The 22,394-nt window shown below is 42.3% G+C and overlaps 10 protein-coding genes across 10 annotated transcripts; 4 read left to right on the forward strand and 6 right to left on the reverse strand.

The window, feature by feature from the left end:
* Window positions 1-431: 431 nt before the first annotated feature.
* On the reverse strand, window positions 432-1,685 carry FOA43_004599 (uncharacterized protein; the record flags this gene model as incomplete). Its single annotated transcript, XM_038924829.1, has 1 exon — window positions 432-1,685. One exon carries the CDS (start codon window positions 1,683-1,685, stop codon window positions 432-434), a length of 1,254 nt encoding a protein of 417 aa, XP_038780757.1.
* A 2,305-nt stretch (window positions 1,686-3,990) lies between these two features.
* Window positions 3,991-6,528, reverse strand: FOA43_004600 (uncharacterized protein; the record flags this gene model as incomplete). Its single annotated transcript, XM_038924830.1, has 1 exon — window positions 3,991-6,528. The coding sequence occupies one exon, from the start codon at window positions 6,526-6,528 to the stop codon at window positions 3,991-3,993; it is 2,538 nt and encodes an 845-aa protein (XP_038780758.1).
* A 441-nt stretch (window positions 6,529-6,969) lies between these two features.
* FOA43_004601 (uncharacterized protein) lies at window positions 6,970-8,190 on the forward strand (the record flags this gene model as incomplete). Its single annotated transcript, XM_038924831.1, has 1 exon — window positions 6,970-8,190. The coding sequence occupies one exon, from the start codon at window positions 6,970-6,972 to the stop codon at window positions 8,188-8,190; it is 1,221 nt and encodes a 406-aa protein (XP_038780759.1).
* A 3-nt stretch (window positions 8,191-8,193) lies between these two features.
* FOA43_004602 (uncharacterized protein) lies at window positions 8,194-8,964 on the reverse strand (the record flags this gene model as incomplete). The annotated part of the gene is made up of 1 exon (XM_038924832.1): window positions 8,194-8,964. The coding sequence occupies one exon, from the start codon at window positions 8,962-8,964 to the stop codon at window positions 8,194-8,196; it is 771 nt and encodes a 256-aa protein (XP_038780760.1).
* A 161-nt stretch (window positions 8,965-9,125) lies between these two features.
* On the forward strand, window positions 9,126-9,938 carry FOA43_004603 (uncharacterized protein; the record flags this gene model as incomplete). Its single annotated transcript, XM_038924833.1, has 1 exon — window positions 9,126-9,938. The coding sequence occupies one exon, from the start codon at window positions 9,126-9,128 to the stop codon at window positions 9,936-9,938; it is 813 nt and encodes a 270-aa protein (XP_038780761.1).
* A 217-nt stretch (window positions 9,939-10,155) lies between these two features.
* ARP2 (Arp2/3 complex subunit, actin nucleation center) lies at window positions 10,156-11,377 on the forward strand (the record flags this gene model as incomplete). Its single annotated transcript, XM_038924834.1, has 2 exons — window positions 10,156-10,174; window positions 10,236-11,377. 2 exons carry the CDS (start codon window positions 10,156-10,158, stop codon window positions 11,375-11,377), a joined length of 1,161 nt encoding a protein of 386 aa, XP_038780762.1.
* Window positions 11,378-11,422: 45 nt separating this feature from the next.
* On the reverse strand, window positions 11,423-13,390 carry FOA43_004605 (uncharacterized protein; the record flags this gene model as incomplete). Its single annotated transcript, XM_038924835.1, has 1 exon — window positions 11,423-13,390. One exon carries the CDS (start codon window positions 13,388-13,390, stop codon window positions 11,423-11,425), a length of 1,968 nt encoding a protein of 655 aa, XP_038780763.1.
* A 249-nt stretch (window positions 13,391-13,639) lies between these two features.
* Window positions 13,640-14,656, reverse strand: FOA43_004606 (uncharacterized protein; the record flags this gene model as incomplete). Its single annotated transcript, XM_038924836.1, has 1 exon — window positions 13,640-14,656. The coding sequence occupies one exon, from the start codon at window positions 14,654-14,656 to the stop codon at window positions 13,640-13,642; it is 1,017 nt and encodes a 338-aa protein (XP_038780764.1).
* A 1,541-nt stretch (window positions 14,657-16,197) lies between these two features.
* FOA43_004607 (uncharacterized protein) lies at window positions 16,198-19,290 on the forward strand (the record flags this gene model as incomplete). The annotated part of the gene is made up of 1 exon (XM_038924837.1): window positions 16,198-19,290. One exon carries the CDS (start codon window positions 16,198-16,200, stop codon window positions 19,288-19,290), a length of 3,093 nt encoding a protein of 1,030 aa, XP_038780765.1.
* Window positions 19,291-19,824: 534 nt separating this feature from the next.
* Window positions 19,825-22,281, reverse strand: FOA43_004608 (uncharacterized protein; the record flags this gene model as incomplete). Its single annotated transcript, XM_038924838.1, has 1 exon — window positions 19,825-22,281. The coding sequence occupies one exon, from the start codon at window positions 22,279-22,281 to the stop codon at window positions 19,825-19,827; it is 2,457 nt and encodes an 818-aa protein (XP_038780766.1).
* Between the last annotated feature and the right edge of the window lie 113 nt (window positions 22,282-22,394).

Consider the following 22,394-nt stretch of genomic DNA (forward strand, 5'->3'; position numbering starts at 1 on the left):
TACCTTACAGTTAAATGGCTTTTCATTACCTTCTAAGACCCCCCTGAAATACCTCGCGCCTGACTTCGGGTCAGAAGTTTTTTTCTAAAATTTTTTCTCACTATAAATACCGCTAGATGCCCATTTCACAAACATCGTAGTCATGTCTTTCTCCTTCTCTATGATTATTTATAATCGTGCGGAAAACCAGTACTTAATATAACCGTGTTGCTTTTGTTCTGTAGAATTTCCTCCTGGGAATTTGTTCATTACTACGAAAGCGTCAGGTACTCGGTGAGATCATCTTTGGATCATCTTAGTGCCCATCTACTAGCAGTTTATTCATTGCCATTGGAGGGCCGGTAGATCCATACATTCCATATTGAAGTAAAAAAGACTAAATTCTCTGTACAACTAGATACATGCATTAAAAAAAGTCGCTCTCTTTCTTTCTATTGACCACTTCTCTTGGTTTGAACAGTGGCTGCAAGTAACACTCCTGGTAACTTGGTTTCTCCACATTCATACATGAACTTGATTCCGGCCACCATGGCTAAGATAATGAATAATGAGGTCCAGAAAAGGAGGTGGAACTGGGAAGAGACGTCTTTTTTCTCGCATGCGTTTCCCGCCCAGTATGTACTTAATCCTTTATCCATTGTAGCCGAACACATACACGTCCAGCATTTACGAACCTGAGTGCAAGTTCCATGACCAGAGCAAGAGCCTGTGCTATCGATACAGGTTTCCTGGCTGGAATAGCACGATTTGTAGGCACTATTCGAGTGTTTCAAGCTACTTCTACTCGATCTTCTGAGCAAATTTCTCTTCTGTTGTTTGCTTTCCTCATTAAACTTGAATGTAAATGTCTGCTGATCAATCGGAAGAGCCACAATGGTCTTCTCTAGACCACTGGAGTCTCCTCTACCAAGAATATTGGCTAGCATCTTCTTACAGGTATTGTAAGTCTGCGAATTAACACCAGTTTTCTTGAAGACAGAGACCAAAGAATTCAAATTCACGGTAATTACACTTCCCTCAGGAATATTCTCAATCTCTTTAGTCAAAAGGTAGTTCAATTGAGTCATTTCTTTAACGAATATCTCATCATTAATAACGTTGATCGCTCTCTTGTTGAATTGTGCATACTGTCCATAAGACTCTTGAAGGTCTGTCCATAAAGCATCCAACTTGTCTTCTCCCGCAAAGAAGAGCCTTTTCCAGCTCGTCAACGTATGCTTAATGGGCTCGAAGACGTCAATTTCCTTCGATAACTGCTGCTTTTCAAGGCTTCCCGACTGTAAAAGGGAAAGCTTTGAAGGGAAATCAGCAAGAAACTGCTTAAATTTCGAATTGGCACGATCATCTTTCGTTTCAATAACGAAAACCGGCTGTTGGTCATCAAAGAACAAGGCTGGAACATCGACTCCGTTCACCACAACCACCAATTTCTTAGAGCTTTGGCAACCCTGCTTTCCAAGAGAAACGGCGTCCAAATCAACGGAATCCTCATCAATCGAATAAAACCCGGCAATACCAAAATCGTCGGCCAAATTAAGAATCGAATCATCCTGTGATATTGTCTTCAACGGGTTCTCTTGTTGCTCTGTTGCGCCTTCACAAATCCGGAACACAGCCGGGTTCTCTACAGCAGAAACATATGAGACTGCTACTGCTATTAAGCCAATTGGAAACCACTTGACCATGACAAACAAAAGAAAGGCAGAGTTAACTGATGAAGCAAAGAGTTGCTGATACTGCTACAAGGCACATTTTAGCTCTATCATTTTTCTTTTGGAGGATTCGGTGTTGCATTTATTCTGGTGTAAGGATGAGGTCTTAGACCCTTTCGTGACTACTTTCATTGACGGGATGTAAGACACACAAGCGCAGAGCTACCCATAAAAAGCTACCGTGGTAATCTTACAATGCCAAAAATCCAGAATAACAAATAAATGACCCAAGTATAAGAGTTTCAGACCTGGTTTGATCGATGAACTAGGCAAATATGAAACCGGAACATACACGTGACCACCCCAAAAAATGAATTTACATTTCATTTTTTTGATTAGGATGAGACAAATGCTGAGCAGTTTACTATCCTGTCATAGGTGAACTACAATGCCTGGATCAGAAACAAAGGGGCCCAAAGTACCATTGGAAATTCAGGAAAAACGAAATGAACGATTCGGGAGAAAACCGGCAAAGAAGCTTCGAAAATTAGTTGATACAGACAAATCACTTAACGAGGAAAGGAAAAATGAGATGTTTAAGAGTATGAAGAATATGAGTGACAGGTTTACGGAGTAACAGTATAAAACACATAGTATTAGCAAAGGAATAAAGTAATGATAAAAGAAGAAGAAGGGCTTGCAGATCTTCAAGGAGAACCAGATCTATAACGTTTTTTAGGGGACTTTTCAGACACATCTGAATCATGACCGGGTTTCCTAATGAAGTGAAAAACTGGACGTACTTCAACAGTTGGACAAGTATTTGACCAACTAAACACCACTGAAGGTGGCTTAGGCTTTCTTGGCCTTTGCATCTTTCTCTAATTCTCTCCTTGTGCCCTTAAGTATCTCTAAATGCCCGACTTGAGAAGCAATGGACTTCTCGGTAGAATCGTTAAGCTTTCCGTACTCTTGCTTACTGAGTTTACGAACAGCTTTTTCTCTGATGCCAACTTTCCTTGGTTTGAGTATCCTGGGAGAGTGTGCTCTTGGATTTCCCTGTTTCTTGGTAAGTCTATGAGGCTTTCTCTTTGCCAACTTTAGATTTCCCTGAGCCATTAATGAGATTCAATGATAAATAACTGTTAGACTGTATTAAATCTTTACTTGAAATTTTTATCTTTTCTCGGTAGTTCGTGGTAGACATTCCGGGCTTCCTGGTAGATATTTTGGAATCACTCTCGGGTCCCTCCTCCTGACCATTTTTGCGTTTCCCCGCCTTCACTGCCGAATTTGTCATATCTCCTCTCGGAGAACGGCTAAAGCGCAGCTCCATTTTAACACATTAAACAATAACAATCGTGACCAGGTAAAAACAGCCAGGTCGTCCATTGGTGGAAATATATAAAGAACTACCAGATCGCACTTCGCTTTCTCTGCTTCATCCATTTCTCTTTCTCTATATCTATCCAATTTTTATTAAATGGTTCAAGTTTATAAGTATCAAAACTCGCAATTGGCCTCCTATTCTCTAGGCAACTACATCGTTGATGCCCAAGACAAAGTGTTAGCGAAGAATAAGGTGTTTAGGATTGCAATCAGTGGGGGCTCTCTAGTCGGTGCGTTGCAAGAAGGCCTTGTGTTAAACAAGGAAGTTGCCCCCCGTGTCAAATGGGGAAGATGGGAAATCTATTTTGTTGACGAGAGGTTACTTCCCCTCAGAAACGAAGATTCCAACTATGGCCTTTTCAAAAGAAAGGTGATCAATCTATTGGATGCCAAGATCACCAGGCCTAAGATCGTTGCTATCAACACCACTTTACTTTCTCCTTCCGGTGGCCGGGATGACATTATTGCCAATGACTATGCTAAACGTCTTCCTGATCACATGGATGTGATTATTTTAGGTTGTGGCGAAGACGGTCACATCTGTTCTCTTTTCCCAGGTCACAAGCTTCTTAAGGAGGAGACTAAAAATGTCTCTTTTTTAGAGGACTCTCCTAAGGCACCTCCAAGAAGAATTACATTCACTTTCCCCTACATCAAAAAGGCCTCTCAAATTGCTTTCTACGCCCATGGCTCCGGTAAAGCGCCCGTGTTGAAGAAAGTGTTTTCTGGCGACGAAGATCTCGACCTTCCTTCTATTCGGGTTAACAAGTTTACTGATATTCCGGTCGTCTGGTTTGTTGATGAAGCTGCCATCGAAGGTATAAGTATTCCTACTACCACCTACGAGGGTAACGCCTAGAGAAACACAATAGACCTACATATATAGCTACCGTTTCACCCCTTGTTCTAATTTTTATTATATTTTCTTTATCTATACAGATTCCTTTGGTTATTGCTTCTCGATTTCTATCTCGTAGTTGCTGCTGCCTACGTCTAACTGCTTTACTTCCCACGACGGATAGAAGTCGTTATCATTGGTTTCTCTTCCTCCTGTAACTTTTCTGATCACCTTAAGAGCGTCAAACTTCTTGCTTGGATGCCTACCAAACTGTCTGGTAGTTGGTGTATGTCCTACAGACATTCCCATTTTAACCAAAGTCTCAATGGATCGTTGCTCCGAGTTGTAAAGAATATCTTTGTCGAACTGGATGCGTCCTTGCTGAAAGAGCATTATGACTGTGGATCCTCCGAACTTGAAGTAACCTAATTCGTCCCCCTTCATCACAATATCCGAGGGATTCTTCGTCACAATTATAGAGCCGACCATCATTGCTCCAACGGCACATAACACCACAGTTCCAAACTCCTCTGTATCGATGTGAATTACTGTTCTAACATTTTCTCCAAAAACGTCCAACTTCGACCTCACTGCCATTGGATTTACAGTATAGTATTCTCCCTCAATGTGCCTCACTTTAGTGATGGTTCCGCATACGGGAGAGTGAAATCGATGGTAATCTTGGGGAGCCAAGCGGAAGATTGCAATAGAACCATTCTCAAACTTGGCCGCAGGTGGCTCTCCCATGATTTTTGATACTTTAAAGTCTCTGCCCTTGATCCAAACCTGTTTCGATAAAGATATCTCATGAAATACGGTCAACCTGGAGTCAGCACAACTGGTAACAATATTACCATTCAGAGGATCTCCTTCAATGGTTCTTGTTTCCGGCCTCAGTTTGCGATAAAAGAACTCATTGAAGGTGCGATACTCGGAGATGTTAAGCAGAAGACAGTCAGATAAGTCGAGAGCATAAAACTTGATAAATGCAGCAATCTTTCGGGCCGAACTAACTTGGTCAAACTTCATTCCCTGCTTTTTACTCATTTTTGCAAGCATCTTCTTGATTCGACGACTGGTATTATCGGATTTGATTGACTTGTAGAGCATTCGGATACCCAAACGGACATGAACGCTCATTCTTTCTTCAATAATGAGTCCAGAGTCCCGATCTTGCACCATAATGTTCGCGTTATTACCACCTAGCTGCAATTTCCCGTACGCTATCTTAATCAGCGCTTTCGAGTACCACCTTCTTGAAGCACTGTTCGCAGTGATATACGATTTTCTGAGAAATATATTGGACGTTAGATCTGATTGACAGATACTTAAATGTTTGATGAAGTCACTATTTCGTTTGTCTGGTCTGTGACAGAGAGGACAATGATGGAATAAATGGGTAGACAGTAAATCCAATTGGGGGTACAATTTACCTACCTCTTTCACAATATCAAGGTATCTTTGAAACTTGTATTTTATCTCCAAAAAGGGCTGATAATCAACGAACTTCTTGGAAGATTTAGGGTCAATCTGCATAGAAAGCTTCATTTCATGCCAATCGTTGTCATTTACCAAAAACCGTTTGACCGGAACCTTGATAGAGCACACCGGATCGTTGAAAGAGAACCGGTCTTTATCCACCACGTTGAATTTGATCTCAAAATCCTCCTCCACAGAGGAGATTTCCAAATTCACATACTGGTCATTCCACACAGGATTCAAACTATGTCTCTTACAGCCAGTTCTAAAGATTTTTGTACCGAATGAAACCACTACAAATGGATCCATGTCGTATCGAATTCTAATAGAGTCCTTGAAGGGTGGAAGACCTTTGGCAGAGGCGATATTTAGAATAAGAAAACCCGTTACCCGAGACTTTCTCTCGGGATCATATACCAGAAGCTTTCTTCTTTTCCTAAGCTTCCGGAATCTCCTCTTTTTAGTTGCAATATCCAAGCTGAGCTCCTCAGGCAAGCTCTCAAAGCTGTCAGTGAGGGGATAGCCAAGCTGAACATCAATGTTAGTATTAACAAGAACATCATCAAGCACACCGTCATCAAACACTCCATTAATCTCTCCATCGATATCGTCGTCCCTGTCATTATCATTGACGTCAGTATCATCATCCGACCACCTCACATAAGGAGAAAGCGAATTTCTCTCCTCATCAGACAATTGAATATATACAGGTTTGGACGGAGGATTAAAATCTTCTCGATATACAGATCCAGACTCATCGGAAATGTAACCGTCATCTGTAACATCCTCAAAGGCTTCAGAAGGTTCAGAATTATGCAACAATTGTAAGGAAGCAATGTACTTCTCTATAGTTGAATCGTTCTCAGCATATACCTGGAAAGAGTACTGATAAATAGTGGTAGTAAAGGTATCTATATGAGCCAACCAAAGTTGAAAAAGCTTCAAGATGGAACAAGTAGAAAAATCATTAGTAATGGTAAAGGTATCATTGAAAGCCTTGCAATAAAGTACAGTCTCAACGTCATATATGTGAAGAATGAATATGTGAGAAGAAGGAACACCAACGGATTGAATGCGAGCAATCAGCGAGTTTTCCGGAATGGAAATTTGACATTCTATAGGATTTTGGAGTTGATCTAGAGGGGATACTGCCAAGCGAAGGTGCATCATAAGGATAGACCAAATGAAGTGGGTCCAAGAATAAGATGCCGAAATTAAAAAAATAAGATGAAAGGCACAAAATATACCAAAGTATCTATGGCAGAACACTTGTGAACAAGAAGTAACGGAGATGCAAAATAGTAGGGCTGAACATTTATTTAATCCGAGGAAGGCTTAGATGGGATGAGATGAGATCCGAGTGAAAAGTTTAGGGCTCCCCCCCCACCTACGGAGAGCTACGCATCCTTACACGGCGGAATATCGGGTCGCGGAAGCTATAGAAAAATTCAAGCTGAACATCTCCCCAGTAGAAGATGGGGAGGCTCGTTTGTAGAGTCGAGCGGAACTAAACGATATCAACGCCGAGGCTTTAACAACAGCCTTTACTTCTCTTCTCGTGACCGCAAGATGATGTCATCGCCCTCGCTTTCGCCTGTGTCAGCGATCTCCATGACCGAGTCATCTTCTACATCCAGCCACCAGAATAGCAGTATTTATATCCATCATCACTGTGAGAATCCAAAACCTCTGCAAGTAGCCGATGCCCACATTATTTACGACGAGAAAAATTATCTACCCGATGAAGTGCCTGATACCAGAGATATAGCACTTCCGTACAACGAGGATAAGATTAACGAGATATCCATCGATATTGGCGGCTCTTTGGCCAAACTCTGCTACTCGAAGCCAGATCCTCAAGCTGGAGGTGTTCGCCTTTGTTTTTACAGCCTTGAAACCGATAAGATTGACTTATTTATTCGATTCATTCAAGAGATCTTGGTCCAGTACTATCATCACGATCCTGCACATCACCTATATAACGAGAATCTTGTTGTAATAGCCACTGGAGGCGGTGCTTACAAATACTACGATAAGTTACGCCACGAATTGCATTGCACTGTACAAAAAGAGGATGAGATGCAATGTCTTATAATAGGCCTGGACTTCTTTGTTACCGAGATAAAGCGAGAGGTGTTTTATTTCGACGAGGCTAAACATTGCTACGTGGAAGTGGAGCTTAACGATGACGAAAATGGTCAAACAGAGGTAATTGAGGATCAATATCCCTATTTATTAGTCAACATAGGCTCGGGAGTATCCATGATTAAGGTGACAGGTCCAGGCCCAGACAGCTTTTTGCGAGTTGGGGGTTCATCTCTTGGAGGAGGTACCCTTTGGGGCCTACTCTCTATCTTGACAGACTGCAGAACCTTTGATGAAATGTTGGAGATGGCAGCCCAAGGAAACAACGAGAATGTTGATCTTTTAGTAGGTGATATATACGGTCAAGGATACAACAGTATTGGTCTTAAGGCTAATCACATAGCCAGTTCGATGGGGAAGGTTTACAAAAAGGTGTTTGAAGATGAGAAAGGACGAAACGAAGACAGAGAACATCGGTTGCACAAATTCCACCAGCAAGATATAGCCAGATCGTTGTTGTATGCAGTCTCCAACAATATTGGACAGATTGCATATCTGCAAGCACAGAGATACAACCTCAAGAAGATCTACTTTGCAGGGTCGTATATCCGAAACCACTATCAGACGATCCGAACTTTGAGCTACGCCATTGATTTCTGGTCTGGGGGAACGAAAAAGGCTTATTTCTTGAGACACGAGGGTTATTTGGGGAGTATGGGAGCCTTTTTGATGAGAAGAGCAGATTAATTATCACTCTTCTTGACTAAATTCCTTCTCTATTCTTATTAATGCATCGACGCCCGCGTAGATCTTTCTTTTCTTCTCCTCGTCTTCATTATAACCTCGATCGTTCCAAATCTGCTTTTGCAACTCGGCCTTCTTTAACTCCAACTGCTTGTAATATGTGGCCAACCGATCCCTTTCGGTCTCTGAACTGTTGCTTGCAACTCCTAATTCTGCAACTTTACTCTGCAATAATGCTATCTCTTGTTTTAAACTTTCCATCATTTGCTCCAACTGATCCACGTTCTTCCCCACAAACAGCTCTCTGTTGGTGGCTTCAATAACACTCATGTCATCCAATTCCTGCTTCTCCTTGTGCAAATTGTCCACCTCTTCCTCCAAAAGTCGAGTGGTATCGTTTCGCTTCTTGCATTCCTTAATCAGGATCTTGATCACCTTGTCGCTCTTGAAGTTGACCTGCTCCTTTAACACATCTACCTGCTCGCGCTGCCTCTGGATTTCTAGACTAAGTGATTCATTCTGCTTATTAATCTCCGCTATTTCGTCATTCTTAACTATACTTCCAAGGTTTAGATACCGTAGAAACTTCTCTCTGCTATCGAGCTCCAAAAATTGATAGTTGAGTTTACTAAGGTAATTCTTGTTCTTCGACGTCAGTTCGGGGAAACTCTCCGGGTGATCAATCAACAACTCTGAGAGCTTTTCTTCGTCGGTACTTTTGATAAAACTTTTATAGAGTTGTTCGGACTCTAAAATGGGCAAGTCGGATACTTCCATGGCGACCAATAAATAAGAAAAAAACAAGTTAAGTAAACAAGTTAAGTAAACAAGTTGGAAAAGTAAATAGACGAGAATCTCATCTCACTTTATATTTATGCTTCTTTTTTTTTACATTTTTCCCTCTTCATCCCTTTTGTACATTTATCTTCCTGCTCTCTATGCGTGATCAGATAATCCGGAACATTCAATCGATAGTCCCGTCGACACCTCTTCACCTTATTTCTCAAGGTGCAGAGGCTCTGATATTTATCAGTGATCACCATCCTTATCTTCCATCAGATTTGAAGGGTCTAGATTTGGATAATGCTACCAAATACATCATAAAATACCGTCCTCCAAAACCTTACAGGCATCCCAAACTTGATAGGCAGATCACAGCTACCAGAACTTCATCCGAGGCCAAACTTCTTCATAAACTTTTCCAGTTGGGAGTAAAGGCCCCTAAGTTGGTGGCCATGGATGCTCCGAACGGACTCATTTGGATGGAGTTTCTAGGCTACAAACTTCCCAACGGGAACTTCAGCTCTTTGAAGAACTGGCTATGGATTTTGGAAGAGCAATCTACTAAAGAGAATCTGATAGCATTAGATGATAATGTTAAGGACTGCTGTACTAGTATAGGTCGTTTGATAGGAATCCTTCACTTAAATGGAATAGTTCACGGAGATCTCACATCTTCTAATATAGTGTTGACGGACGAAGAGACGCATAAACCAAGTCTTATAGACTTTGGACTTTCTTCATATTCTGGAATGCCAGAGGACAAAGCTGTGGATTTGTATGTACTAGAAAGAGCGTTGAATTCTACTCATCCTGTCTATGCTCAAAAATATACAGAATGGGTGTTACAAGGCTATCACGATGTTCACCAAGAGGATGGAAAGAAAGGTTTTAAGAAGTACACACAGACAATGGAGAGATTCAAGGAAGTGAGGATGAGGGGCCGTAAGAGGACCAGCAATGGCGATTGATCCGTAATCACTTAATGGATTTAACCACTTATAGATTTAACCACTTATAGATTTAACCACTTGTAGATTTAACCATCTAGTATATTTCAGGTCGATCGACGTAATGGCAGAAACTGAAAAGTCGAAAATCGTCTCTTCAGCCTTCTTAAAAAACACAGAGCTTCCTTTCTTTGTTTCTCCAATCGACCGTTCTCTCCTCTCAACAACAACTTCACCCATGGATCAAACACCAATTGGTAAGTAATATGGATATCAGCGAAATCTCTTTTTTCTAAACTAACACTCTTTCCTACTTAGTTCTCGACCAAGGTACTGGTTTCGTGAAGATTGGCCGTGCGGGCCAGAACTTCCCCGACTATACTTTCCCGTCAATAGTCGGTAGACCTATTCTTAGAGCCGAAGAGAAAACTGGGGACATTGAAATCAAAGACATAATGCTTGGTGATGAGGCCTCTGCCGTTAGATCCGCGTTACAAGTCTCCTATCCTATGGAGAACGGCATTATCCGCAACTGGGAAGATATGGAACACCTTTGGGATTATGCCTTCTACGATAGAATGCAAATCGATCCGACCGATCGTAAAATTCTTCTCACAGAGGCTCCAATGAATCCATTGAAGAACAGAGAGAAGATGTGTGATGTGATGTTTGAAAAATATAAGTTTGGAGGTGTCTATGTGGCCATCCAGGCCGTGCTAGCTTTATATGCCCAAGGTTTGTCTTCCGGTGTGGTCATTGATTCTGGTGACGGTGTTACACACATTGTTCCAGTGTATGAATCAGTGGTGCTTAGTCATTTGACTAAGAGATTGGATGTTGCCGGTAGAGATGTGACCAGAAACCTTATCAACCTCCTGTTGAGAAGAGGCTATGCATTCAACAGAACGGCTGATTTTGAGACCGTTAGGCAAATCAAAGAGAAATTTTGCTATGTGTCGTATGATCTCGGCTTTGATTCCAAATTGAGTAACGAAACTACCACTTTGGTGGAAAGCTACGAACTTCCCGATGGTAGAGTTATCAAGATCGGCTCAGAGAGATTCGAGGCCCCAGAGTGTCTTTTCCAGCCATCTTTGGTAGATGTGGAGCAGCCAGGTATCGGCGAATCATTGTTCAATGTCATTCAGTCTTGCGATGTCGATATCAGATCCACACTATACAAATCTGTCGTGCTTAGTGGAGGTTCATCAATGTATCCAGGTCTTCCTTCCAGATTGGAAAAGGAATTGAAACAGCAGTGGTTCAGTAAAATTCTTCACGGAGATCCAACAAGGTTGGGTAAGTTTAAAGTTAGAATTGAAGATCCTCCAAGGAGAAAGTACATGGTATTTATCGGGGGTGCAGTGTTGGCTAATATCATGGCCGATAAGGACCACATGTGGATAAGTAGGGCCGAATGGGAAGAACAGGGACCTCGAGTGTTATCCAAGTTGCGCTAACTGGTTACTATTATTACTATTAGTAAATGCAAATACAGTAAATATCTAACAATACTCATCAACTTTGTTCCATATGTTTTCAACTAGCTTCTCTACCTTTCTATCGCTGATTCCGGGATTATTCAAGCCAAATTGCACAGCATTCCTTACCAGGTCTCCCATAAACGTCTGTGTCACTACTTTTGGGTTTAAGAACGGCATCGAGAGAAGCTCTGTAGCGGTAGCTCTCTGTGCTGGATCTCTCTTCAAGCATCGTTGCATAGTATCCAGCACCAGCCTATCAATAAGAGGTCCTCCATTCGATGACATTCTGGGGTATGTGATGTCAATCTTTGGATTGGTAATGGCCAAAATCTTTTTATGTCCTGGATAACCTGAGTATGGAGGCTTTCCATAGCACATCTGATAAATAATACAACCACAAGACCATATATCTGCAGGTTTACCCACTTTCCAGACGCCTGAATCACCAGAAGAATGATCAGCACTAGTATTTGATACCGTCAAAGTCTCTGGAGCCATATAGTTAGGAGTCCCCATCTGACAATCTCTATAAATGTTGACAGTCTCATCGGACAGCGAGTTCGAAATACCAAAATCAATGAGCTTCAAGGTTCCACGAACAAACAAGAAATTTGCAGGCTTCAAATCGGAGTGAACTACACCTGCCTCATGAACTGCTTTAACACATTTGAACACCTCTCGGGTATGATATCTAACAAACTCAAGATCAAAAGGCTTAGAGGCTCTTGCCTGCAGAATCTGGGCCAAATCGATCTCTCCACATTCCATCACCATAACCAATGATGTTGGTTTCAGCTCAAAATCCTTCAATTCGACCACTCTTTCCTCGTCTTTCAACTTTTTGAGCATCTTCACTTCTCCTTTAAACTCACTGATGGTAGCCTGGTCATGTTGATCAAACTTCACCACTTTGATTGCATAGTCCATAACACCATGAGACCCCTTGGTGATTCTTTTGGCTCTGTACACTTTGGAAGAACCTCCTTTACCGATTTCTTGCTCCAATTTAAATGCCTGTGTCTTCACGCAGATAACATCCGACGAGGCAGTCTGAGAAACCTGCGGCACAGTCGAAGAAACACTATCTCTAGTCCTTATCTCGTCCAACCATTTCTTATGTTCTTTCTCAGATCTTTGTAGCAAATATGTTTCTCTCTGCTGGTCTTCCTTTTCATGCTGTTCTCTAACTTCTTTTAGGATCTGCTCTCGTTGCTTTCTAAGTTCTTGTTCAAGTACCTGCTTGAAATGAGCTGGAGAGGAGCCATAGCCCTTATCATCCTTCCAATTGACACTCTTATGGTCCTTATTCAACATTTTAGGACTTCCCCAAACATCGATCAGATTTTGCCGATTCTCAGACAATGGAGTCAACGCTCTTCTGACCTGCTCTGGGGTATCATACATCTCATCCATAGATGCGCCGTGACCAACTTTCACAGGAGTAACACTTAACTCCTCTATATCAAGTATTCCGTCTCTATTATATGGAGTGGAACTGGAATCGGAACGCTTAACTACAGGAGAGTAGCCCGTTTTAACGTGCTTGGGAGTCACCACCAAGGATCTTTTGCGTGCCTTTACACTACTAGCCTTTGTGTCAGTATTCACACTGCTTAGTTTTGTCAACGATGTGTATGATGGGGTCGCATGTGCAGATATCCCGTATGTAGAATACTCCCTCGAGGAGTTATCAGACACTCTTCTTGGGGCACCAAGATCCAATTTGGCCTTTAATCTAGAATGTCTGACTCGGCCTGATCGACCAATGGAATGCGATACTACTTTCGAAGTGGGTGATTGTGTCGTAGAATGACCAGCAGAGTTTGTAGTGACCGTCAGAGGCCCTCGAAAAGACTCCCTGACCTTTTCTTTCCCCTCCTCTAGCAACGATAGCGCGTACGTGCTCAATGCCGGAGGACTAAGCTCTTCATCCGAATCACCCTCCAGAAACGTATAGTCGAGTTTGACGTTCTGATCACGCCTATCCATTTATGAAACGACCCTTCTAAAAGCAACAACGTAGGGACAAAGGTTCCAAATCGCTGCTTGTCTTGTTTTGAAACACGCTTCACGTAAATAAAGTGTGGACAAAAAATACGCGCTCGTTAAATTCGAGGATTTTACCTACTCAGTAGAAATCGTCTGGGTGGTTCACTGATTATGTTTGTATATTCCTACATATCTCGATTTATTTATATACCAGCGACTGTGTTCACTGTTCACTCCAAAGAAATTCACTCAGTTTATCACCTCCAGATAATTACTCGGACACATTCCAATATCACCATTGGTATTCTTACCCTGCCACCAGTTACCCGTAGTATCTTTCACCTTGAACACCTCCCCGTTCTTGAAAGACATCTCATTAATATCGTCAGGACTGGCATTATAGTCATACAATGCCCTCACCAAAATAGGATAATCTGAATCTGGAATCACTTTAGAAATTCCACCTGCTTTGGACACAACAGCAGGGGCAGTAGCTGTGGCAGAACCGGCAGTAGTTGATTCACGACCACCAACATCACCCGCTGTAGTCTCAGGGTCCTCTGGCTGTGAATTCTCAAAACCACTAAGTTCCTGAGAATACGGCTCTCCTTCAAATGGATTCCCATTTTCTTTGGAGCCGCTGAGTCGGTTATTATCCCACACAGTGTAAGATCCAGATCTTGTAACCCCCGGCACACCATTCGACCGTTGCGTGCCATCGATTCCATTGGAGCCAATGGCTCCAATGGCTCCAACGGCTCCAGTGGCTCCAGCGGCACCGGCTACTCCAGTATTGCCGTTGCGCTGATTGGCAAGTCTTCTAGAATTCACGAAGAGATTTTCACCGTCTCCGAAAGAGTCCAAGAATGCGACACCAGGAGAGTTAGGATCAGATCCAAAGTAGAACAACCATAAGACGTTGATAATGCAGGTGATCACAAATCCCGCAGCTGCAGCAGCGGTAGAAGAGTAAGAATAGTAGATCAAGTTGTTGGTAGAGTTGGTGTTGTAGATAAATGCAATTGCAATGCAACAGGTAAGAAAGATACGGTAGTAATGAAGAGAGCCGGTTACATATAGAACAGGCAAAAATATTAATAGAAGAAGCTGAAACACAATAGACCACCAAGAAAACTTGGGATAGTAGTCATTCAAACTGGTAGATGCAGCAATGGAGCCTGCAAACGCTATGATCCAAGCGACTATAGAGATGCCATAGGTAGACACCGCGAAGATGTTGAGAGATTTGAAACGGGAAGTTGCCATAACGAAGCTCTGCTCAAAATTTTGTGTTTGTTGTGAAGAAGACTGCTGTAGCAGTAGTAGTACTTGAAGATCTCGCTGAGTATTAATGTTTTAACGAGCCGCGACAAGTAACCAGAATAGAAATTGTCGTTTAAACAAGCCATAAAAATTTGTAGAGCTTCAAGCCAAGCGCGAAGCAACAGGAGCGCGTTTCGCGTTTCAGGGCGGGGGCTGGAAGCAGAGACATAGAAGATGCAGATGATTCTCGTGGACCTGTTTAGTGTGTTCACATATTTGTGCTTGGTGATGCAATGGACACTTATTTGCACATTTATTTGCACACTTATTTACACATTTAATTGCAGTTTATTTGTACACTTATTTGTATATTTATTGTATATTTATTGTATATTTATTGTATATTTATTGTATATTTATTGTATATTTATTGTATATTTATTGTATATTTATTGTACATTTATTTGTTCATTTATTTAGAGGACCCCCCTGATAAGTATCTGACGCTTGAGAATTCTTAGGGACCAAAAAATACAAGGGGAAGAACATTTACTGTAATCAAGGACTGCTTGAAGCTAGCTGAAATATTCAGTCACCCGACTGGGAAATCCAGGACTTGGAAGACATCATGAAAAAAATTGGATTTTTTAAAAAAACTAAGGCCTTCACCGATCCACTGCAAGATCCAGCCCAGTTTGATCTTAGATGACTTGGCACACTGGGGGAACCTGAAATTTTCTATCTGTGCTCATTGACTCGCTACCCATGTTAATTTGCCGCCAATAGCCGAATTCCGTCAGCGGTAGATGCGGAGTGAACATGGACGGCTGGTCTCTCAAAAATAAGAACCAACTATTCCCAAAAAGGAAATTGCAATCTTTAGCGCGTACAAAAATAACACTGACTCATCTATCAGATATAACAGAAAAGAAGTCGATCCAGACCTTGGGCCGTCTTCATTCGGTAGTTTCATGCAGATGCCGCTGAACAAAGCAAATTATTCTATGTTGACTGATTTCTCTACTTGAATTTCCTTCCCGCTTAGAAAGCTAGTAGAAATAGTCATCGTGTTCCCGCCAACAGCTACCCGCTGAAGAAACAGCTACCTACCTACGGCCACACCTGTTTGACATAAGCCGGCTCAGCTTTTTGCCAGACACCATGAAAGCCCGCGGCTCTGGTGTGCTGCTTCCATTCACCCAAATAGGAAACTGGAGTTAAAGCTTCGAGACTTTCCAAAAAAGGAAAGCTGTCAGCTGAAAATTTCAGAACAGGGCCCATTCGGCCTATAAATACTTAGGCTGTCCCCACTCTTCCTACAATTTTTAGTTCTGTTCCTTACACTCTTCCTTCTCCCCCTTACTTTTGCCTTTCTGGCTTCCTTCTCTCTTCCCTTTTCCTCTCCACTGTTTCTCTCTTTTTTCTCTTTTCCCTTTTCCCTTTCCCCTTCCTTCTACTCTTTTCCTTCCTCAAGGATTTCCTAATTCACTTAGTTATCTTAGTATATTTTTTTTGATCACGTCTTCTGACACTTTCAATCTGTAATGTCTTCGTCTCTTGCTGCCAAGCTCTCGGGCATCACTTTGCACAACAATTTTAGCGCCCATTCTTTCGACAACGTTGCGGAGTCGGAATTGCAAGGCTCCGGCTACCAGTCCCCAAAGTTCTCCGGGAAAAACGCTCAGATGACTAAGGTTATGGACAAATTGGATGAGACCGGTCTCATTCCAGATACTCTCATTGAACACGAAACTAAATGGTTTTACGAGCAATTGGGTATCGATGATACCTTTTTTGCTGCGGAAACCGTTGATGCAATTGCTGCTCATATTTTGGCTCTCTACTCCTCCAAAGTCGAGGCATTTGCTTGTGGTAATGATGCAACCCATTTTCACCATAAGCGCATTGCTGAGGACGGCTCTCATGCTGTTTATTTTGCTACGGAACCCGATTTTGTCGAGTTTGAGCATGAAATTGACGACGATTTCCTCGACAAAGAGGCATATCGCTTGGTTTCTTTCGCCTCAACCTTGCCTAATGGTGCTAAGTTACTGTGTGACTTTGTCTACAAGTGCATATTTAGCGAGAAGGACGGAGCAACTGGTATAGATGCCATCAGTGACACCACCTTCGCTGCTACTGCTACTTCTCACACCAAGGTTCTTTACTCCGAGGTTTTGGGTCAGTTGATGGCTACTGATGGTCCTGTCATCAAACACTTTGCCATTGCAGCTACCGGCGAGCAGAGAATTATTGTTGGCTACAAGAGAGGTACCTCTCCAAGATACAACTCTGCTCTCTCCTCCTTAGCCGACTATTACAACGTCATCTTGAAGCGTAAGTACGTCGAGAATTTCTCCAACGGCTATTCTGTATTGTCCATGTACATTGAACACTCTGATGATTATAGTCCCGAAGCAATCATTTACCAGATTACTAAGGAGGCTTCCTTGCTTTACTGCGTTCCAAATAACTTGTTCCAGGATAGATTCGCCGCAGGTGATATGTCCGTTCAGGAGTGCATTTATGCACATTGCGCTGTCATCTTTGCCACTCATTTCTTGAACAGATTGGGACCGGAGTACAGCCAATTGAAGAGTATTCTTCTTTCTTCTCCATCTAAAGATCCTAAGAACCTAGAGCTTATCTCTAGATTGAAAGAGCGACTCACTTCTGAAACGTACAGTCAGACCTACATCCAGGAATGCCTCGAGAACAACATTGGTATTGTTCGTCGGTTGTACCGTCACTTTGTTGATGTCCATTACATCAGCTCGTCTCTTGAAAAGACTCTTTCTTACCAAAGAGTTGCCAAGATTGTGACAATTTCAAGTGACGATCAATTCAACGAGCTCATTTCCGAGATTGGTGCCACTAATGAAGGATACGCCTTGGTGTTGCAGGCATTGTATGCTTTCAACAAGAGCATTCTAAAGACTAATTTCTTTGTCACTTCTAAGCTTGCTATTTCTTTCAGATTGAATCCTACTTTCCTACCTAAGGATGAATATCCAAACACTCCGTTTGGCATGTTCTTCGTCGTAGGCTCCGACTTCCGTGGCTTCCACATTAGATTCAGAGATATTGCACGTGGTGGTATTCGTATCGTCAAGTCCCGGTCGCTGGATGCTTATGCCAAAAACCGTCGTACCATGTTTGAAGAGAACTATGGCTTGGCAAGTACCCAGCAAAGGAAAAACAAAGATATTCCTGAGGGTGGCTCCAAAGGTGTTATCCTATTGGATGCAGGTGAGGCTCAGAATAAGACTAAGGAATGCTTTGCCAAATATATTGACGCTCTTCTTGATCTATTGATCAAGGATCCTTCTAAGGAAAATATTGTTGACCTTTATGCAAAGCCTGAGATGTTATTCATGGGTCCCGACGAAAACACTGCTGGATTTGTTGACTGGGCCACTCTACATGCCAAGAAACGTGGTGCCAATTTTGGATTTCCTTGGAAGGCCTTCTTTACTGGAAAGTCTCCATCCCTAGGTGGTATTCCTCACGATCAGTATGGTATGACCACTCTTAGTGTTAGAGCTTTCATTGAAGGCGTCTACGAAAAGTTGGGTATCACTGATTGGTCCACTATTAACAAGTTCCAGATCGCTGGTGGTGATGGAGATTTGGGTTCTAACGAAATTAAACTTTCTGGAAATGAGAACTATGTTGGCCTCGTTGACGGATTTGGCTGTATTGTTGACGAGGATGGAATTGACAAAGGAGAGTTGTTACGTCTCGCTAACGCTCGTTTGGGTAATGACCACTTTGACAAATCGAAGTTAGGACCCAAAGGTTACATGGTAATGGTCGAGGACAAGGATGTCAAGCTTCCTAACGGCCAACACATTCAGAATGGATTGCTTTTCAGAAACAACTTCCACTTGGAATTGCCTAAGATCTATCCAAGCAAGGACTTTGTGAAATTGTTTGTTCCTTGCGGAGGTAGACCCGCTTCTATCAATGCCAACAATGTTCACTGTCTGTTGGACGAGAAGACAGGTAAGTCAAACATTCCTATCATTGTAGAAGGCGCCAACCTATTCATCACTCAGGCTGCCAAGATAATTCTTGAACAGAGTGGTGCTATCGTGTTCAAAGACGCTTCTACAAATAAGGGCGGAGTGACTTCTTCTTCTATGGAAGTTTTAGCTGCTTTGGCCTTTGGAGATGATGCATTCCATCAGCACATGTGCTTCAATGAAGAGATTAATGATGTACCAGAATTCTACAAATCCTACGTCAAAGAGGTTCAGGAGATCGTTGTACGTCATGCCAAATCCGAATTTGCTTTATTGTGGAAGCTGAAGCCGGAAACTGGTAAGACCTTCAGTGAATTGAGTGATCAATTATCCGTGGCCATTAACACGTTGGGTGATGAATTGAGAGAATCCAAGGAACTCTGGGACGATGATAAGAGGTTTAGAAACGAGGTTTTGGCAGACGCCGTTCCAAAGCTTTTGCTAAGAGCCGTTGGAATTGACGGCATCCTCAAAAATGTGCCTGAAGCTTACTTGAAGGCCATCTTCGCTACTAAGTTGAGTAGTGAATTTGTCTACACCAGAGGTGTCGACACCAACCCTGCCAAATTTTTGGAATATATTTCCAGTTTGAAGAGAAAGCTTGAGAATTGACTCAACCAATTGATTTTATTTTTGCCTTATGTTTCTTTATTTGAATTGAATTTAATACATGTTTGCCTGATCTTATATAAACCTAGGAGATCAGGTAATTTGAAAAATGATTGAATAATTTAGGGGCCATTTGAAGGGGGATAATTGTGGTGTAATGGCTCTTGCTGCTCATTCAGTTCATTCTCAAGCTGAATATCAACTCTTCTTTCGGCTTCGGCATCAATCATGTTTTGTTCGAAGATCTTGCCACTAAGGCTGTCGGCAACGTACGCTGCCACAAACGTAGTTCCCCAAATATATATTTTCCATTTCAGAGGAAGTTTCATATACCTCCTGTAAAGGGAGGGTTTACTCGTCACAGAGGAGGCACTGGGACCCTTATGCCGCTTACTTGTAGTAATTGGCATGATTTAGTTGGGCTTGTCCGAAGTCGAGTTAATGCTCTAAGGCCCATTTTCGGTGAAAAGAATGTTATGCTTGCGGTGTACGGATGCGCATTTTCCTCAAGATCTAACATATATATATATGTATATTCTACGTTGAACTAAATGCATTGGAGTCATCAAACGGATCGCCATCACTTTCTTCACCCTCCTCTGTACCCTCATCTTCACTGGTTTGGAACAATCTCTCTCTTTCCTGGTTTTCCTTGTTAAATCCAACATCGACGTCATGAGGATCTTGCATGTATTCATTGGAAGTATCGTTAGTAGAACCTTGCGTCTTTGTACCATTATCCACTTCCTCGTCGTCTATACTGAACACAACATCTCCCAAAGAACGATCCTCCGGCAGAACACCTTGAACATCGTTAATTCGTGAATTATGATCAAAATCGGAGTCTTCGTCCTCCGGATTAATAATATCGAACTCGTAATCATCTCTTCTTCTTGCACGTCCGGGTGTTCTTCTATTCTTTAGCAGACAGAGACATATTATGAAGCCAATAATTAGGAATGATAGAAAATACAACTCCGTGTGTGTTTTGACCATGTGGTGTGTATATTCAGAAGATGCCGGCGAGGCGGTAGATGAAGCAGAAATCAGGCCAGATGATTCTACGGAGGATGTCGCTGGAAGATCCGACCCGGATGCAATTGTAGAAGACTGGACTCCTATATCTGATGCTTGATGATCCTCCTCGTCGTTAATAGTACTGTAATCATCGTCTATATCATATTTAACCGCTTTGGAAGCATCGACGGATTCGCCAAAGAGTTTCAGTTGCCACGCATTAAATCTAACCTCTTCTTTGTCAGCTTCAGTATTTGTGACCTCTAGAGTCCAGTTCCCCACTGGATCTTCTCCCCAGTGAGCCACAGATGAAAAAGTCCAATCTCGAAAACCTGCTTTATCTAGATCATGGGTTCTCTGTTGAGCTAGACGTGAGATGATATTGTGAGGGGATATGAGACGAACGTATACAACACCACGTTTTGTGGAATCAATATTGACTGTCACCGTAAGTTGTTCGATATGATCTAAATTAGTTTTGTCCATAACCTCGGGGGAAATGTAGAAAGTTGAACTATAGGTGACTCCTTCGGGATTCTCATTGGAAGAGTGGGAGTTAAGAAGAACTGGCGATCTTTTTGAGGATTTCTTATCAAGGGGCAGTCTAGTGTATGGCATATAATACCATGCTTGGGGCTTTAATAATGTGTAGTTCGTTCTAGCCATCTCTACCATCTTGGCAGCATCAAATTTACCCCATCCATACCTGTATGAATATCTTTTACCTGGAATGGCAGAGTCTTGCCAATTAGAACTAGAAGAATCCACTTCAACAGCAGATAAAACAGTCAAGTATTGAATGTCTCTCCAGGTAAGATCGGGATTGGCCTCCAAAACCAAAGCATAAAGTCCTGCAGCAAGAGGAGCAGCGGCAGAAGTACCGCCATGACGTGCAGAACATCCTTCATGGAAATCAGTAGTGTGTATATGTTCGCCAGAGCCGGAAGAATAAGTAGACACCATAACAGCAGCGCAAGACTCTGCATAGCTAGGATGCAAGCCCTTGTGATCAATAGCGGTCACCGTTATTGAGTAAATGCTGTTTGTATAGCCATCAAAGTTGCAACTGTCACCATGACTGGCGCCATTACCACTTGCAAAAACATATAAAGCACCTTTACCCTCTCTTCCCTCTTGAACACCTCTAAGAATGGCTTCTCGAACAATTTTATCGGGCACATCCATAGATTTACCATTATCAGGCGGTCCCCAAGAGCATGAATAGATATCATTAACGTCCAAAGCATAAACCATGGCTGCCGCTTCATCTTCAGAAGTAATTTGCCCGGATAGAATTCGGATTCCAGACACTTTGGAATCAAAAGCAACACCAACCCCGCAGAAATCATTACCCTTGGCAGCAGAAATCTCTCCAGCGCATCGTGTACCGTGATAATCGTCGCTCAATCTTGGTTTAGGTAAAGCTGTGTTATCATTAAAATCCCAGGAACCTTCGGGACAAAACGAATCCTTTAAATCTGGATTGTCCATGTCAAGACCATCGTCTATGATGGCAGTAATTACACCATGGCCTGTGATATTCTGTCTCCAGATAGGTAACACGTTGACATCATCACCAGGAAACTGCGTATTAAGGATGTGCCATTGGTCGGAAAACCCTGGATCATTAATACCAAACTCCTCACGTGCCTTTTCAACGACTAATTGTGATGAATCTGTGGGCTTATCACTACTGGAGGATCCAGATTCGGCGATAGGTATTGGAGCTCTATGGAATAATCTTTTAGGTGGAAGATGATGCACAGAATTTACAGCGTCATCAATAGAGTCATCCCTCTTCACAACCCTAACCATTTGACCCTTTTCCACAGAAAAAACATGGTATCTCTCAGATGATCTCGCACCATACTCATACTTCCACTGAGGATGAGAGGCCAATACCTTCGAGATACTTCCTCTAAAGGTCTCAACAAGAAAATAGTCCCTATGATCAAAGTCTCGTTTGGGGACAGCCATGGGAGTTTGTGATATCATGAAAAACAAGTGGAAACTAGAGAAAAGAAAAGACTCTCTACCAAGGATGTAGCTAACAGAGGCTTCAGGGGTAAAAATGGTCCCGGTGATAAACC

The sequence above is a fragment of the Brettanomyces nanus genome, chromosome 4, assembly GCF_011074865.1.
Source record: "Brettanomyces nanus chromosome 4, complete sequence".
In the NCBI taxonomy this organism is placed as follows: Eukaryota; Fungi; Ascomycota; class Pichiomycetes; order Pichiales; family Pichiaceae; genus Brettanomyces; species Brettanomyces nanus.